Source organism: Moschus berezovskii, chromosome 4, assembly GCF_049115385.1.
Source record: "Moschus berezovskii isolate FMDL1 chromosome 4, NW_MosBer_1.0, whole genome shotgun sequence".
Taxonomy (NCBI): Eukaryota; Metazoa; Chordata; class Mammalia; order Artiodactyla; family Moschidae; genus Moschus; species Moschus berezovskii.
In genome coordinates, this window is record NC_142463.1 from 111002694 (window position 1) to 111021216 (window position 18523).

The 18523-nt window shown below is 51.9% G+C and overlaps 1 protein-coding gene across 10 annotated transcripts; it reads right to left on the bottom strand.

The window, feature by feature from the left end:
• Nucleotides 1-29: 29 nt before the first annotated feature.
• Nucleotides 30-18221, bottom strand: ISG20L2 (interferon stimulated exonuclease gene 20 like 2). 10 transcript variants are annotated; one of them, XM_055401616.2, is made up of 6 exons: nt 18082-18221; nt 16634-17482; nt 14608-14808; nt 11320-13907; nt 8513-8659; nt 30-1607 (listed from the first exon to the last, which is right to left on the bottom strand). In XM_055401616.2, exons 2-4 carry the CDS (start codon nt 17366-17368, stop codon nt 13794-13796), a joined length of 1050 nt encoding a protein of 349 aa, XP_055257591.2. In that variant the 5' UTR covers nt 17369-17482; nt 18082-18221; the 3' UTR covers nt 30-1607; nt 8513-8659; nt 11320-13793. The 10 variants fall into 10 exon arrangements, with proteins under 10 accessions (XP_055257591.2, XP_055257593.2, XP_055257594.2 ...); XM_055401618.2 differs by having other exon boundaries at nt 16634-17552; XM_055401619.2 differs by having other exon boundaries at nt 18078-18217.
• Between the last annotated feature and the right edge of the window lie 302 nt (nt 18222-18523).

Consider the following 18523-nt stretch of genomic DNA (forward strand, 5'->3'; position numbering starts at 1 on the left):
AGGCTGCGGAGGGCAGAGGTCACAGCCAATCACTTGACACGAGCTCTTTATTAAGGCTCTTTCTCTGTGGCTCTGCTCCCTAGACCCCCGAGGGGATCGCGGTACGCGGCCGGGAGGGGAGGCGGGGACAGAGGCGCCGAGCCCCCGGCGCGCCGAGCTGCCACCTCCGGGTAGGGGGAGCGGGGGCTGGGTGCCCGGGCAAGGGGAGGAGCAGGGTCTCAGGTGTCACCATTCCGAGCCGTAAAACGGCGGAAGGAGCGGCCGCCCCTCGGCGAGCGGCTTTGAAGTGGGAGATCAAAGGAGGGGGGTAGGGCACGGCTCCACGCGGAGACCCAAGTGGGAGTGGGCGAGACCCTGAGGGACAGGACCGGGAGACAAGCAGAAATGGAAGGCAGGCAGGGAGCTTCGGAGACAGGCCAGGAGGCCGGATACCGCCGACCGCAGAGGAGCGGGGTCGGGCGTGGGGGAATACGGTGCTCCTGAGCGAGCGGAACCCGGAGGCCTGTTCCGCGTTGAGGGACGCTGCGGCCCCGCTGCCCTCGGCGGATCGGTGCACGTGGTCCCTAGGCCCTTAACGCACCCCCAGCCCCTCCACCCTCCCGGAGCGGTCCTTCCAGCTTCTTCCGAGGCGGGGAGAAAAATCCCCACATCTGGTCGCAGCCCTGGGCTCCTGCCCTGGCCCCACCCTGCCAGCGTGGCCAAGGGTGGAGCAGAGGACCAGCTCTGCGAGATTCTGGGCCCTTTCCTTTAGAGCCCTGGAACAGTCTAGGAGGTTAGGGGCCTTAGTTGGGGAGGACCCCCGTGGAGAAGAGTCTGCGGAAGGGGGCTGGAGGATTTACCAAAGACTGGAGAACACACTGGAGGTCCAGCCTCTGTGCTGTAAAGAGGAAAACCTCTGAATAATGGGTGTGTAGGGAAAGTAATGCAACTAGGGTGACTCTGACACAGGAAGGGTGGAGATTAGACTGTAGAAAGGGCTTTTTGACGCCCCCACCCCCCTCAATAACCAATAAAATGTCAATTCTGAAAAAGGAGCTGGAGGCTTCAGCCTGGTTTTAGGGTTCCAGGTTTTGTATAGGAGAGCTTAATTGCGGGGAGCGGGGTGGGGGTTGGCCTGGTCTTCTGCAAGTGAAGGGGCAGCAGGTCAAAGGGCTCTGGGAAGATCGATAGACAAAAGCAGAGATGGTGGAGGGAAGAGGTGGTCCCTGGGGGGTGCTTGGGATTGGGGTTGAGGCACTGCTCCTCCCCCATCAATTGGCTGCAGCTTCGCTGTAGGTAAAGGGAGGGGGATTAGGTTTTGACAGTGAAATCAGGCTCCCAGCCAAGGGGATGAGGAGAGGCTGGGGGAGGGAACAGGGCAGAAACCAGATTCCTGCTGCCTCTCCTTCCCCCTCACTGCCCCCTGCCTCTTACATCCAGGTCGCCTGTCCGTCTCCGCTCCAGCCTTCTTGAGCCCCCAGCCAGAAGAGTCCAGTCTCCTCCTCAGTAGGCATCTCTCCTACTGCAGAAAGGAAGGGCCAGGGCTGACTTTCTTCTCCGCAAGCTTGTGACTAAGGATGTAGAAACCTCACCCAAAAGATGGTCACCAGGGTGAGGGGGGCCTGGACCTACAGGAGCACAGAGGAGGGATGTGGTCTGGCTGGAGGTGGGGGCTCCCTGGGGTGGAGGCAGGCCAGCCTGGGCCCACTCCCCTCCCTTCACTTCCTCACTCCCCCCACCCCACCCCACTGGCCAGGCAGCCAGAATTACCAAAGAGACAGAAGTAAGACAAAGGGAAGTTGGGCTGGGAGGAGAATTTTTTCCAGATGTGAGTGTTTGTGGTTTGGCAGCTCTGGGCCTGAGCTCCAGCCCCTGCACCCCAACCCTGGCTGAGAGAGTTTGGGCAGAGGGTCCAGAGCATGGTGCTGAGCGGCCAGGCTGGAGGTTTCAGCCTCCAGCAGCCCTGTTACCATAGGAGCATGCAGGCACATGTGTAAGGGGTACTTAGGAAAAAATGCAAGGGAAGGGGGTTGGGGGGCATGAGGTTGGGGAGTAGTGGGATGAGAGGGCTGGGGGACTGGAAAAGGGGGCTAACAGAGGAGCCTGGGGGGACCTAGGGGCAAGGGGTGGTGGCTAGAGCCCGGAACCAGGTGATGGGGAGGAGCTTAGCCAGCATCAGTCCCTCAGTCACCAACAACTGGCTTTAATTTCCCGCTGGGATCCATAAGGAGAAGGAATTTCCTAGTGTCGCTGGCCTTTTAATTATTACCAAATCTGCTGCAGATCTGCCTGGGGCAATGCGTTCCCCTTTCTAGAAGCCTGGGTCATACCTCTCTTGGGGCTCCCCCAGGAATTCGGAGACTCAAGTGGGGGGGTGCCAGATGGGTGAGAAAAGGTGGGGGAGCAGAGGCAGGATAGGGGTGGGGAAGAAACACACAAGCTAGAGTTAGGAAAGAAACATTCTGGAGCTTTGTTCCCATTGCAGTGTGGCTCTGTGGAAAGTGGCTGGTTTTGCAGAAGGAATGCAGATGGGCAGGCTCCTGAATGGTTGCGAGAGTGTGGGTGTGAGTGGATGTGAATGTGTGCATGATTGAGGGGTCTGGGGGCTTGGGAAGAGGCGGCTGCCCCACCTCTCTCCGTCATTCCCTGAGGCTGAGTGGGGGAGGACTGATGGCAATAGTGGGAGTGTTGTGAACCCCTCACCCTCACCCCCAACGGGGCCGGGGAGATTCTCCAGCCAAATGCAGCACTTGTAGAAGGGCCTCACCCTGCTCAGTGTTATTGCATCTGCTGGATCAGAGAGTTTGTTGGCGGAGAGTCATGTAGAAATTAAACCCAGGTGGGGCTGGACACCTGGGTCTCTGCCATACAGGGTAGGGGCCTCAAAGGAAGCAGGAATTCTATAGAGGGTGGGGAGTGGGAGAGTAGAAGAGAGGAGCTGGGCGTTCCCCTGGGCAGGACAGCTGTATCTCCTGGCCTCCCTGAGCCCTCAGGATTCCATGCAGCACCGAGCATAGACTTAAGCATCCTGACTCCAGGTCTGCTCTAATCTTCGATATTGAAGGAAATGTTCCATTCCTGTGTCTCCCTGGGCTTAAGGACCCAGCCTTTTCAAATCTGCTAAGGCCCGGCTCTGATCCTCCCCAAATGAAACTGCCATTGCAACAGGATAGATGCAAGACCAAAAAAAAAAGAGCTTCCAGCAAGCTAAAGTGCAAGCTGGGAGTCAGAGAGCAGAAAGGAGGCAACTCATTCCCAGGAACATCTGGGCACAGGAGAGAGATCCTGGGAACTAGGGAAGGTGTGGTCAGAGAATCTGAGTGATGGGGGAAGGGGCAGCCAGAATCAAAGAAAGGGTATGACAGTGGCCTCTGGAGTCAGCCCGGGGCCCTGGCAAAGGGGGAGGCAGGTGTGGTCAGTAGCACAGAATGCGAGGAGGGGGCTGCCTGTGACAGGAGGGATCGCAGTTAGACCAGGGGCATCTGCAGGCACGCGGGCAGCCAGGCGGCTCCTCTGTTGTTTTTGGCTCTGCTACCTGGTTCCCAGCTCCATCTGCCAACACTCTCCGCAGGGCTGGGCTGGGTGCACTGAGCTGGGCAGGCTGAGCAATGGAGCGGGGAAGGAGGAGGTGGGGATGCACTGGCGGAAGACGTGTCGGGAGATCGAATCTCTGTCCCCTGAGAGAGGCCCCTGGCTCTGTTCACCTCTTCAGGGGCAGGCGTGGAGGTGTGGGCGGTCATCAAAGAGCCTGGAGGACCCCTGCACAAGGCCTGCTCTCTTTGTGCCTCTGTTCCTCTACCCTGCCTCCACCACCCCGTCTGTGCTTCTCGCCAGTCTGCCGTGGTAGCTCAATCCCTTCCCCCACGTAGGCCCTTGTCTGTTTTCTCTCCTACTGCAGTGAAAAACACCACATTTGACTCCCCTTCCTCTAGAGCCTCCTAGCTTCTCAGAGAACCTCCAGGCTGAAGTGGGGATTCAGTGTGGCCGGAATTGTTGGTGGCAGCTGCCAACACCTGAAGCCACATGGCCCTGGGTCTGACTCTGGTCAGCCGTGGCCCCTTCCCTCCTCCAGAAGGAATCCCCCCAGGGCAGCACTGCTGGATGAAGAAGCCAGTCAGCCCAGTGACCTGCTGTTAAACTCCTCTTGGCTTTTATGATGCAGTGACTATGGCCAGACCCCTCTGCCGTTTCCACTCTCGGCACTGGCCCCTTAAGCCCTGGCAGCCCAAGGCAGGAGGGAGAAGGCTGTAGCTATGATAAGCTTGGCAGAGTGGACCTTGGGTTTGCATGGTACCTGGGGACAGTGGCTAACCCTGGAAAAGATGAATAGCCTGCGGTGCAGCCCAAGACTTTTTCTGGGGAGCTCAAGCCCCCTCCCAGATGTCTCCTCTCCCACTCTCTGGGGATGAGAAATGGGAGAAGAGCCAGGGCTCCACAGAACCCCTCTGTCCATTGAGACGATCTGGAGTTTTTGGAGGAAGAAAGAAGTCGACAGGGCTGCAGGCTGATTCAGGGCTACATTCCTCCTCTGGCCTGAATTGCGGAAGGTGGGCATTGGGCCAGATAATCAGACTCTGAGATTGAAGAGAAAAGAAGTAGGGGGTGGGGCGGGGGGAGAAGGGTGAGATCCCAGAGAAAAGACTGAAGGGGCCCTAGGCCTAGGCTTTGAGGTTCTGTGTGGAGACAGAAAGAAGGTATTGGACCCACTGTCCCTGGGGCACAGGGTAAGGGGGGCTGATGGATCAGATTCAGGAATGTCGGCCAGCTCAGGGGGAACAACTCTTCAAAGCTCCTCAGCGTTCCCATTTCCCTCCTTCTCTAGCCCCCCAAATGCAGCTACTGTCTCTAGATAAGACCTGGTAGTTTGGCCCCCAGCCGGGCTCCTACGGAAGCTGGCTGTGCTAATGGCTCCAGGGAGGAGGCTGGAACCCCAGGAGCTGGGTAATAAGGACCAGCTTCCCCAACCCCAGGCCCCTTCTTGCTGTAGACCAGGCCCTGGACAGTGGGCCAGACTCCCCAGAGACAGAATCAGAGCTGCAAGGGGATTTGAGCAGAGTAAGGGTGGGCCCCAGGAGCCCAGATTCCTGGTCCCTGCCCCCATCCTCCCGTCTTGAGCAGGCACGGAATTAAGAAGGGATACAAGAGTTCAGAGTCTGGCCCCTTCACCAGGCTAGGGCCTTGTCCTTCCAGTGACCCCACCAACCTACCCCTCCTTATAGTAGAGCTGGAGACACGGGCGGGTAGGGGAGGCCCCAGACTGACCTAGCCCTAATGGCTTTCCCTGGGCAGCATGAACAAAATGGGAAAAAGATGTGTGAGGTGGGAAGCTCTGATTTCCTTTCCCCTTCGGGCGCCAGCTCTGGAAAATGTTAGCTGTCAAAGAGAGACTGTATAGTCCCCCCGCCTCCCTCAACCCAGTGCCCCTTCACCCCTCCCCATCCACCAGCATCTCCCTCCCACTGCCGGCCCAGATTCCCAGGGGGCACCGGGCTGGCTAGTGCCTGTGAATTTCAGTTCACTAGGCTGAGGACGCAAACTGTCTGGACGAAGCCCCCATCTCTCCCTGCCTGCATTTTCTCCACCAATCTGGGAAAGACATCCAGATGGGAGCTTTGGCACTTGGGGATCCTCAGGGACATGTCCGTGGGGGGTCAAAAGAGCCAGCAGATCCTCGATTCCACAATTGCCAACCTCCTCGCCACGGTCTCACGCCTCTTGAATCCCAGTGTTCTGGGACTGTCGGCTACACGTTCCCAGGTTTCCAGATGATCTGGATTTCCTGTTAGCCTTCCAGCTGAGCTTGCAGTAGCGGGCATAGAGAGGGCGCCATCCTGAGTGGAGGACACACAGGGTGTGCCTTTTTCCCTGCCTGCGGGCAGTGTGGTCTCCGTGGGCCAAGTCTCCTTTGATGAGCTCCCAGACCCCCTCTTGGTTCCTAGGAGTCCCAGGGAATTGATTCCAAAGGAGGGAGGAGGCAGTTCCTGCCTTGGAGTGCAGAATGGGCATAGGGGTGGCTTCTAACCTAGCAGGAAGGCAACAGAACACTCTACCCTTGCTCTAGCCCAGGCTTCTTTGATCTGACCCCAGATCCACCCTCCCACCCTTCAGGAAAGCTTCCCAGACCTACCCACTCTGCCAGCCCAGCCCAGCATCCCAACCCCAGCCTGAGGTCTCAAGCTGCCAGGCTGGATTATCTGCCTCTGACTTCCCGTTGGTCCTGGGTGTGGGCTCCACCTCCCTCCTCAGCTCTGAGGGCAGGGGCAGTCTGCCTTCCTCCTCCTTTGGCTATGGTTTGGATCCATCTCATGGAGTCCTTCCAAAGAAGGGGCTGAGTAGGATTCCACAAGATAGAAGGGAATGAAGGACCTGGCCTTTAGGTGAAGCTGCCTCCTGTCTGGGGATGCCAGACAGTTTAGGTTTCTGGTGTTGCATTGGGACAGGAGGGTCAGGATCACGGGCAAGGGCCCAACTCTCAGTGCCCAGGTCTAGGAGAAGAGTGGCTCTGAACCCACCATTGTGAGAGAACTTTCTATGCGCTGCCTTGGGTCTGATTCCAAAGCTTGCTCTTAAACACATTCAGAATGGAATCTGGTTAAGCCTGGGAGAGGATTAAGATGTGCTTGTCTTTCCATGCCAAATTCTTAAAAATATCTCCTTTCTCTGCCTCTCCCTCCACCCCCACATCTCTCAAAATCCTATGCATTATATACACTCTTTCAAAGAAAGCACAGAGTTGATCGTATCCCTAAGCAAGGCTAGGAGCCTCACATATTAAAGAAAGAAACAAAACCAGCAAAGTCAGCACAGTGAAGCGGTCGGAGGGCAGAGAGCAGAGCGGGAAAAAAACCTGTGCAGCAATTCCAAGAGACCAGGGGCTGGGGTGGCAAGGGCTCCCCAGGACCCCTCCCTGAGCTCAGCAGTGCCACTAGATGTCACTTACCCATTTAGTCACTGCCTGGAGGAGATGGTGCAACCCTGACTGTCCACCCAGAAACGGTGGCAAACCTCCACCCCGACCACACTTGGGTCCCCCACTGATGAGGTGAGTGTACTTCCTGAGCTATCTGGTGGGCCAGTCTGTACAGGAGCTTGGGTGAGAGTTGAAAGGCCAGAGATGCCAGTCTTAGCTTAAACATCTGTTCAGCATCAACCGCACAAGAGATCGTCCATGTGTGCAAAGTTAATCAGTTTCAGGTAAGGCTACTTACCACCTCCTTGGCCTCAACTCCTGTCATCTCTTGCCTAGATTACAGCAAGAACCTCTGCTTTGGTTTTCTGTTCCCACTCTCTTCCAGTCACAGCACCCAGGGGGAGTCCTTTAAATCCTGAGTCAGTTCACACCATTGTTCAAAACCCTGCACTGGGGCCCGTTTCATGCAGATAGTAAGCCCCAGCCCTTACAATGGCCTACAGGGGTCTCTATTATGGGCCTATATCTCCCCCTACCCACTTCCCCTTGGCTTCCCATGTTCCAGCCATGCTGCTCCCTAAATATATCAAGCATTACTCCTGACTTTGCCCTGATCTCTTTCTCTGGAATCTTCTTCCCCCAGATATTTACTTGACTTGCTCCTTCACTTCTTTCAGGTCTGCTCAAATGTCACTTCCTCAAAGATGCCTTCTCTGAACAAACCATCTGAAATCTTATGCACACATATCTGCCTTACCCCCTTACTTTCCTTCATGTCACTCATCATCCCCACTGCAAGGGAGGTCTGTGCAGACTTAACTGGCCTGCCACAGCACCTGGTTTGTGCTCAGGAAATATTTCTTGAACAAATGGATGAAAAGCGAATGACTTCAGCCAAAATCAATGACTGCTTAGGCTGAAAAAAATATCTTTCATTAGTACACTTGTTCTTGATTTAATCACTTATTTAACTGTCCTTGAAGATTGAAGGCAGGAGGAGAAGGGGATGACAGAGGATGAGATGGTTGGATGGCATCACCAACTCAATGGATATGAGTTTGGGTAAACTCCAGGAGTTGGTGATGGACAGGGAGGCCTGGTGTGCTGCAGTCCATGGGATCGCAAAGAATTGAACAAGACTGAGAGACTGAACTGAACTGATAGGTGCATGAAAGAGGTAATCTGATAAAAATCAGGTCTGAAAACGAGAGGGATACAGCTGTGGCGGAGGCCACGCCCACTGGCTGGAAAAGTTCGGAACTCTTCATGCTTCTCCATGATGCCTCAGTTTAGAAATCCAAACCCAGCTCATTAAGGCTCACACCATGTGTTTACTGCATCTTCAACTCCTTGTTTGCACCATCTGTCCGCCTCAGGTCCCTGAGGATCTAGCTCAAGCTCCCCATCCTCCTGTTTCTAGTCCTGGGGAATTCCCTAGTGGTCCAGTGGTTAAGACTCCAGGCTTCCACTGCAGGGCACATGCGTTCCATCCCTAATCAGGGAACTAAGATCCCCACACACTGCGTGGCACAACCCCCAACTTTTCACCCCACTATATATATATATATATATTTACATATATATATGAAATCCTGTGGCCCCCTGGGGGCTTCCAGCACTTACTCAACAGCTCAGCCTCTCAGGTCCTTGACTCCACAGACTCCATTGACCTCGTCTCCATCTCGGTGCAGGCACTCGCCTCGGGGACCACACACTGTCAGCTGTGAGCATTTAAACTCTTCACTTCTCTGCTGGGGTTGCTGAATGATGCTAGAAAAACAATGTGACAAGCAGTTTGCAGGGGCCCTGCACGCTCAGTTTCTGGCCTCAGTCAGGAATGCTGCCGTTGCTCAGAGGCCCTTCCTTGTGTCTCAGACAGCCCACTCTCCTGTCTTCTTAGTGGCCGCTCCACACTATCTTTATTCTTTCAAGTTTCTGTCCCTTGGCTTCCCCCTCATACTTAGCCAACCACTCTGCCTCCAATTTAATGAGCAAGCAAGGTCACCAGATCCTAATCACTTTATTCCATTATCCCAAGCCAGCTCCAAGAATTACCTTGCAGTAAAATGGTTGGGACTCTGCTCTCTTAACACCAAGGGCCTGGGTTCAATCCGTGGTCAGGGAACTAGGGCTGCACAAGCTGCCACGTGGCCAAAAAGCACCCCCCAAAACAAAACAAAAAACCAACCATCTCCATCTGCCATCTGTCTTACCCTTTCCTCTTTCCTTTCTGACCCAGCAGACAAGGGATCCTGATTGCTGGCCAAGGCTAAGCTTGGCATCCCTCCCCTCTACTCTTTCAGGATCCACTGTAGCTTAATTCACCTGCCCTTTCGTGAGCCAAGTTATGCTCTGCTGGCTTTGTCTATTGGCACCTTCAGACCTCACACTCCTACAGCAACCCTCATCTGCTTCTCTTCAGAGCCAAGAAAGAACAGCCCACAGCCACTCCTCTCCTTCCTCGCCTCCAGTTTATTCTCCAGCCCACCTCAGCTGAGCTTCTGCTGCCCTCCTCAGACATTGCTCAGATGAAGGGCACCAAATTGCTACAAAACAGACCCTTTTGTCTGCTCTCCGGCGACTGGCTGTCCATGCTATTAATGCTCCCTCCTCCCTCCTGGGAGGAGTCTCCTTAGCGGTCCTCTTACCTGATGGTCCTCTCTGACCTCTCTTCCTCCAGCAGCTTACAAAGATGGGTACTTCCTGAGGCTCTGATTTGACCTGCTCTTTATAAGCCTTTATACATCAAGGCTTCATTCCAACCCAAGGCTTCTATCTCACTGTTACACTTGTCTCCTAAGTTTTAGTTTCCAGCCCAGATCTCACTTACTCTGCTAAACTCCAGTCTGGTACATCCAGCTGCTGGCTGGACATCTACACTTGGGTATCTTCGAGAAGCTCAAAGTCAACCCAATCAATACCCAGTAATCTTCCTCAAATCCTGCCCTCCTGCCCACCATATACTCTGTCTTGGTTAATGGCACCACTGCTGTCTATTCACTGCGGTTCAGAAATACCAAGGCAACCTTTAATCCCCTTGCTCTGATCTCTAAACCTTATTGATTCTCCCCCCTCAGTGATACTCATCTGCATCCTCCCACTTCATTAATTCAGGACTACATCATTGCTCATCAGATTACTCAAACAGGAGAACTCATGTTCTGGCCCTACTCCAATCCTGCTTCCATTTATCTGCCAGCATTGTCTTCCTAAAACCGAAATCTGATCACATCACTCCCCTATTTTAAACTCTTTAGTGACTCTAGACAGTACTTGCCACAGGGCACTGACATTAGTTTACTGGTTTCTTTTCTTCAGGTTACTGTAAGCAATTGGGGGCACATGCCATTTCTCTATGCCTAGCACAATGCCTGGCACATAGCAAGTATTTAATAATAAACATTTGAGTGGCAGGATTCCAACCTCATCAGATGCTGCCTGGCTGAGTTACCAACCAAGTCGGAGAGTGGTTAAGAGCGGAGGCTCCAGACAGACAGACCTGGCAGGTCTGCGTGCCAGCACTGCCAACTTCCAGCTATTTAGCCTAGCGAAGATTTCTTACTTTTTGTCAGCCTCAGTTTCCTCAACTGTTCAATTGGAATACTACCATCTCCCTTACAGAGAATAGGACCACGCTCCTAAAGGACTCAGTACAGTACATGACACAGAGAAGCGCTCAACAAATGGTTGCCATTATTATTATTAATGATAGCAACCATTAGCCAGACTTCAAAGTTAGAAAAGAATCCCAGGGTTTTAATGCTAGAACCACTGAGGCTCCCAAGAAGCAAACTGATTTACCAGCACAAATTGAGTAAGTGGCAAAATCAGAACTGATGCCTAGTGTCTACACAGCAATAAAATGCTGTTCTGCCATCAACTGTTTGGAGGACTTGCCCTAAGTCACAGGGTAAATGAAAGTGCACTGTGAACAATACACAGACTGTAATGCAGGGTGTTCACAAACGCACCTGGCATACTGCACTTGCACACACGGGGATCTGTGTCTCTAGACTTGGACTCGGGCTAATGCGCCTTGGGGAAAGTTCATAATTATAGTACTGTTCATCTTTCCTCCTGTCAGCTGTAATCATCTGTTAAACTAGGAATCAAATGATTCCTTGTTAGAGCCTTGATTCAATCAGTTGTGGTTTTTTTTGCTGTACCACGTGGCTGGTGGGATCTTAGTTCGCTGACCTGGGATTGAACCTGGACCCTCTACAGTGAGACTATGGCGTCCTAACCACTGGATTCCCAAGGAATTCCCTCAATCAGTGGCTTTTAAGAGTAGAGAGAATGGCAGCACTATGACCTGAAATTTCAAAACACACTTCCCCTCCCAAGAATCACTCTACTGTATGAAATTTTAAAAGGTCAGCATGTTTGGCAGGACATACTTCTCACAGTCTTTTGCCCTTTATCATTCTCACCTGCAGAAGGGGGTTCAGCATTAGAAAACAAGTCACGGAAGGAGTATTATCAGAAGAACATTTGTTGTGCATATGCTCCACTCTAAAGGGCCTCAAACTTAAGGCAAACCAGGACTTGCTGATTGGTATTTAGGTAGAAATCTGCAATGGGGCTTATCTGTCATCAGCTGGATGAAGCCTGCGAACAAAGGGGCAGAGAAAGAAGGGGATTAAAGTACAAGGATCCCCAGGCACCCTGCAGAGTGAGCTGGGCTCTGACCAGGAGGTATGACATGAGAAAAGAGTAAGAAAATGGTTGCAAGGTCCTCTGGTCTCCAGGTTCTTTTCGGTGAGCAAAAGTGAGACTTAGCCCTTCCCAATGCTGGACTGAGGGTGCCTGAGTCGGGGGGTGAAGTAGACCATAAAAGCCAACTGCAACTAGAGATTATCATACTAAGTGAAGTAATAACAGAAAGACAAATACCACATGATATCACTTATATGTGGAATCTAAAATATGACACAAATGAACTTATCTGTGAAACAGAAACAGACTCACAGAGAACAGAAATGTGGCTGCCAAGGAGGGAGGTGGGGAAGGATGGATTGGGAGTGTGGGGTTAGCAGCTGTAAACTATTATATATAGAATGAACAAACAAGGTCCTACTATATAGCATAGGGAACTATATTCAACATATGATAAATCACAATGGAAAATACATGAAAAAGACTATATGACTATTACATACAACTGAGTCACTTTGTTGTACATCAGAAACAATATTATAAATCAATAGTATACTTCATAAAATAAATTACAAAGCCAGGTACCCTAAAACCTGAACTCAAAGGAGAATTTTCCACTTAGCTTCTAGTTTCCTGATTGCAATGTAATTAAGACTCACATTCATTTCAATTAAGACTCGTAACCCCAGTTTTTGGTGTGGCCTTCCTACATTATTCCCACTTAGAGGTGTGTAAGAACGCCTAGCGCCTCTTGTCAAGTGTCATGGACATTGCTTATGTTGGGCTCAACAGGAACCAACTTGCTCAGAGCTCATCAGCTGCCTGTTCAAGCAGATGCCGCAGTGCAGGACACAGCAGCAAGACCACGTCCGAGGTCTCATTTGGCTGCAGCAGGTTCCCTTCTATAGGCAGCCACAACTGTGACTCTGGCCTCTGGAGCCAAAACAGCCACTCAAGAGGGCACGAGTCTCAGTGTGTACACGGGGTCTGCATTCTCTCAAGACAAGGGTGCAGACAGTGATCCCAGCCACAAGGTCAGACCTGTGACTCACTTTCCCAACATCAGGGTGTGTACCACCAAGGAAGAGCTGGCAGGAGCAAGCAGGCTGGCGTCACCGAGCATTCTTTCTCCCCTGCTCCATTCCTCCCACATGCCCACTCTCTGAGTCACTCTCCTGGTCACATACCCTGTGTGAGGGTGTTCGCGCAGCTTGAAGTGTCGTTTTGGGTGTGCTTGTTGATCTGTGGTAGGGACGAGAAGACAACGGAGCACGTGGGCTGCACACAAAGGCTTGGTCAGTGCTTCCTGATGACTTCCCACAAACCAGGGTCCACTCAGTGTCATCCACAGAGACCCTAGCCCCCGTAACAGAATTACAGCTCTAAGGAGTCTGTGACAAAGCTATTTAACGTGACATTATAAAGAGAACACCACACAATTGTTTTTCCTTTGTAAAAAATTTATCAAGGGAATAATTTGCATTTTCAGAGGCTTGGCTTAGCAAAGTAAAAGACTAAAACTCATTGAAACACTTTAAAATTCTTCTTTAACCTAGCAAGTGGGGTTTAAATTAAATAAATTCACTATCACTTTAGGAGACTGCTTTCCTAAATCAGAAAAATTGATTTCCAAGTCACTCTCTTACCTCTACTGCCCATAACCCTAAGGAGAACTAAACCTCACCAGGAATGGCTCCTCCGGAATTCAAGGTGGAAAGAACAGGTGATATCCCAACACAAACCAGATATAGACTCTGAGCAGAAAGCAGAGTCTGAGAGGTGCATTGTGATCATACAAGTTATCATCCAACAGGATACATCTGAGAGTGAAAAAGGGTGCTGTTATGCTTGAAAGGAAAGGCATAAAATGAGACACATGGCCACCCACCCTAGTGATAAGGCAGTTTGGGAAAAGACATTTCCCAGCTTGCCATGCCCTTTGAAAGTCAAAAGACTTTCCCAGAAGCAAAGCACCTTGGGACACATGGTTAGCACCATTTAAGAGGTAAACGGTCTAGGGGTGGGTTGTGACATGGAGGCGTCCTCCTTCCATGGAACGGTTAACCAGACACACAACACCTGAAGTGAATGTCAATGGATGTTAAGTCTGGGGTGTAGCCTCCCTCTCCCCAAAAACCCTAGCTCCCAAAGGTGCAGAGCTGGTGGCGCTGTCCATTGGCCCACGGCCCTGTTCTCCTGGCTGTGGCACTGTTTCCACCTGCCCACATCACCAGTGTCCCCACTGGCACTAGTCTGTAGGGGGATTCTGGGCCAGGTGCTGCTCCCATTCAACTTCAACCAACTTGTACAGCTCCATGGTGGCCTGGGCATCTTCCACTGAGGAATGTCCACTTTTCCCAGCCTGAACAAGGGAGGAAGAAAAGAGCATGAGGCTACAAGAGACCGTTTCCTCCCTTCCCAACTGGTTTCCTCCAACCTCGATGATGCTGCTGCTTCTGCAGTTAGCGGGCTGCAAAGGCAGGACTCTGGGGAGAACCCACTCATCATCTGATTTCAGGGGTTCAACTCCTATACTACTGTCTGCCTCAGTCCTTCCTGTGGCAACAAATACACACCATATTGTTCTACATCCTTCTGCAGGAACAGAACAGACCAGATCATAGACAGACCTTCTGAGTCTTCCATCTTCCCTAGTTCCTTAACTAATCTATGAATGACATGTGTCTACACCCTCATGCCAGGCTGACCACCCTTCTTTGACTGCCAAACATATGAAATACATAAGAGGCCCTTGAAGCCACTATACGGTCATTTAGGCCACCACAACTATCTGCTTCCCACATTTCTTACTTAGGGTTTTAGCCCCACTTTTAGGCTTTTTTCCTTTTCCAAGTACCCTGTGGAACATTCTGGGAGGTAGGAAATAAGAACTGTTATGCCTAAGTAAAGATGGACCTCTCTGCCCAAAGCTCTTCCCATCAGAGCATCTCCCCCTGAATCTCTCTACAATCAGAGGAATCTGAGAGTCAGAGCCGGGAGAGGCAGCAGGCGAGCCTTTCCCGTCTGAGCCAGGGGTCTGGCAGCATTTGGGGAGACACTACCTGGATGTCCCGGTTCAACAGCTTCTTGGTGAGACTCTTCAGGGACATGGTGGCATTCTCCGGGCAGTCAGCCTTACGGTTGAGGAGGGGGATATGAGAGGTGTCTCGGGTGAGGGACTTGGGATGGACGTACTGAAGGGCTTTGAAGTCGTTGTGGATGGCATGCCCCACCACTATCTTCCCGGTGAGAATCTTCAAGATCTGAAACAGACGTGGGAGAGGAGGTGGTGAGGAGCACGGTTCATAGATGCAGCCTCTGCGTTCTAAAAGCCCAACACAGCTGGAAGTCCTTCCAGGCTCTTTCCACTACTTTCTCACCTACCTCATCCTTGAAATGCCTTCTCCCACAAGTTTTCTTTCACCTGAAATCCATCTCGTCTCCCCGAGGTAAAAGTAGGCATTTTTCGTGGTGTAACCCTGTTTGGACGTACCTAGCCAGTGGTTCCTTATCGTCACATTAATTTCTACCTCAATAAGATGTTCATGTAATTACCTAGTTCAGTCCTGGCTTGATACTTGAAGTTCTTTAACCATGGTAACTGTTACCTTGGTCTTAGATACAGGCTGGGACAAATACAGTAAAGATGGGCTCCAGGGAGGCAATGGAAGCCCCAAATTATATGCAAATTGATATGCATATATTTCTGTATTTATTTTTTGGGAGAGAATCTATGGCTTTCATCACACTCTCAAAGGGCCTACAAGCTATAAAAAATTAAAAATTGGGAATTAAGAATTGGCAGTCCAGTGGTTAGGACTCAGCACTCTCACTGCCAGGGGGACCAGGTGTGATCCTTGGTTACAGAACAAAGATCTCACAAGCCTCGAGGTATGCTCCACACCCTAAAGAAGAAAAAGACACTTCCAATGAGGATGACTAAAGAATATGCCATGAATTCTGAGGGCCATTACCAAAATGGGGTTCCAAACAGATTGTGAAAAAGTTAAGAGACCTGGAATCAATGCCTGGCCTCCCAATGGGACCCCTTGGAAGGGTACAGACTCATCTGAATGTACCTTAGTCTCATATTCCAGCTTGGGCACTGATTTTTATGATGAAAACCAGATATAGTCTAATCAACTTGGTATTTAGTCGCCCCTTCAGTTTACTGACCACTAACACCTCTACTTTGCATTAATTTCAACACACAACCTTCATTAAACCTAAGTCATGTGCTGTTTCAGACCCAGCCGATCTTCTGACTCTCCCGAGCCTTTGCTCAGCTATGCCCCTGAGGGTGCACAGGATGTTCTTCAACTCATGTTCTTTCTAAAATCCAGCTGTTCTACCTCTGATGAAATTCCTCCAACTGACTGCTCTGGCATATGAGAAATTACTGGAAAAGTGTGTCTAGACAAGACAAAGAATGTGGAGGTGAAATTACAAAGTGGATCAAGGGTGCCCTCTGGAGGCCTTCCAAGCCGAGCAGGCTCCGTTCCCCTTTCCCTCCACTAGCTCATCCTCCCTTCCTGTTCATTCAGCGTGCCTCCAGTTTTCAGCATAGAGCTTACAGTGACTAGGATTGTTCAGTGAATGAGATGAGAACCCCAACATATCAGCCCTGTGTCTTTTACCCCCTTCATTGCAGGCTGCCTGTTCCAGTTATCCACCAACTTTCCACACTGCCACAGGCCACTTCTTGCTTGGGAAGAGCCCTCCACCTCTCTGTTCTCAACCCTAGCCCCATCTCTACAAGGTATTCTCAAATTGAGCCCTTTCCCCCTGGCACTCATGCCTGCTACTCTATCCATCACGGGTTGCTGTTTTTCTAGCAGAGTCCCAATTATCCAGATGAGGGATCTAAAACAGATCTAATACAGTTTATTACACCAGCTATTTGTAAGTTTCCAGGTTTTAACCACTCTTTATCCCACAAGAAAAGCCTTCTTTATCTGCTACTCCACCCACTCCAACCCTCCCTCCACAATCCTTTGGTGCCTTCCCAGAGTGATATTCTTTGCTGAAAAATGATTTGGACTTTGCCCCATCCGCTTCACTGCTACCACCATCCCTCATGCCTCTTACCTGGTTCCGAGCAATCTTGAAGGGTGTAGCATTCACCATGTGCTGCTTCCGGATGCCGCTCCATCTGGTCCGGTAGTCCACAATGTGGCAGGGGGGGAGGATGTACTCATCATAAAGCACATCTCCGTCGTAGCTGACAATGCTACATCGAGCCAAGGAACTGACATGCCCCTTGGGCCCAGTACCCACCATCTCACAGTCAACTGCCACCATCTTCCCCGGTATCTTCTGGGATGCCCCAGAGTATTTATTCTCTGAGTGTGTTTGGATGGAGTTCTGTGGGCCATTCTTGGGTGGAGGATTCTTCTGGGAGCCCTTCTTCTGGGGGCGAGTTGGGTGGCTCTTAATCTTTGGGAGGGCGCTCTGGAACTCCCCCAGCAAATCTACTTTAGCCACAACAGAACCAGCCTTCTGTGAAGGGGCAGGGGTCAGCCAAGGCACTGCAGCTTTCTTGTCCAGGGACTGCTCTGACCCACTGCTGGAGGCAGCTGTTGTCTTCTTCTTTGGAAGAGGAGTGGCCTTCCAAGTGCCATCTACCCTGGGAATTTCCCCTTTCTTTGAAGGTTCTGAGTGCAACTTAGGCACCTTGCTATGGGGCTGCTTCTTCTTATTGAGGAAGCCTTTCCGTTCCAAGAGTCGCCGCTTCTTGACAAATTTTCGGTGCTTGGCATTTCCCTCTAATGCCTTTTTGGGGGGAGGCTCGCCAAAATCCAGATTGAGGAGTAAGGTAGACATGATGACACTGGATGGTGAGAGAACAGTTGGGAAGAACAGCTTACAGATGAGAGGAGGACAGAAGACTCATCTGCTGAATCCCACAGACCAGCATCTGGAGGTTTGCAGCATACCCTAGGGAAGAGAGCGATCCTGATAACGGAGCCCACAGGCTTGGGAATCAAGAAGACCCATCTCTGCAGGACTTAAGAGAGAGGAAAGACATCAGAGTAACCTCTCAAATAATGTGAAATGACAGGAGAACTTCATTCTAAACCAGGAAGCCTGGATTCTAGAAAGCTCCACAATTCACCAGCTGTATGGTATTAGGAAGGCCATGTCTCCCCTCTAGATCTCAGTCTCATTTGTAAACTCAGGGGGTCGCAGGGCCAACTAGCTGAAACTGCGATCTACAACGCCAGAATAGGAGAACTCTATCATCTGCCCATGGAGATAAGTCTAAGTATGCTCAAAGGCAGTGACAGGTTTGGCAAAGTTGACCTCTGTCTTACCCTAGCATCCCCAAGCGGATCCCACGAGTAGAGATACAAATTCAGGCACTCAGCTCCCTCGTTTCCAGGCGGGAGAAATCTCCACATACATCTCACTCAAGTCTGTGTCCCACGAAAGAACCTTTGACAACACACATTGGTGGGGAAAGGAGCCGAGTCTAAGGAGCAGCACACTTTTGCCATCCACGCCGCGGAGCCAGCCTCGCACGCTCACTCACCTACCTCCTAGATGGGCCCGCTAAGACCGGAAGCGCCAGGAGCCGGATGCGGAAGTTGGCGCGCGTCGGCGATGCCCAGGCCGGCAGCCCCGCGGGTTGGAACGCGCCGAAGGCCGGCGCCCGCGTACCCGCACGGCCCCTGCCTCCGGGAGCGAGGCCAGGGATTCTGAGTGTGTGGGCAGCGGCAGCGGCGGCGGCTGCGGGGGCGGTGTGGGCGGGGGCGGGGGCGGGATGCGCTCCCCGGCCCCTCTAGCCCCGTGGAGGTACAACTCGAAGGTGTGGGGAAGCCGCGACAAACGGGAACTGCAGCGCGCGGGACAGCCCCCGGCCTCACTTCCGGCGAGGAGAGAAGTGTACGGGAAGGGGCGGGATCTGGAGGCGGGACCTGGGACTTGGCCCGCCCCTATTCGTGAGCTGGACACTGCGCCACGCCTCTGTGGCGTCAC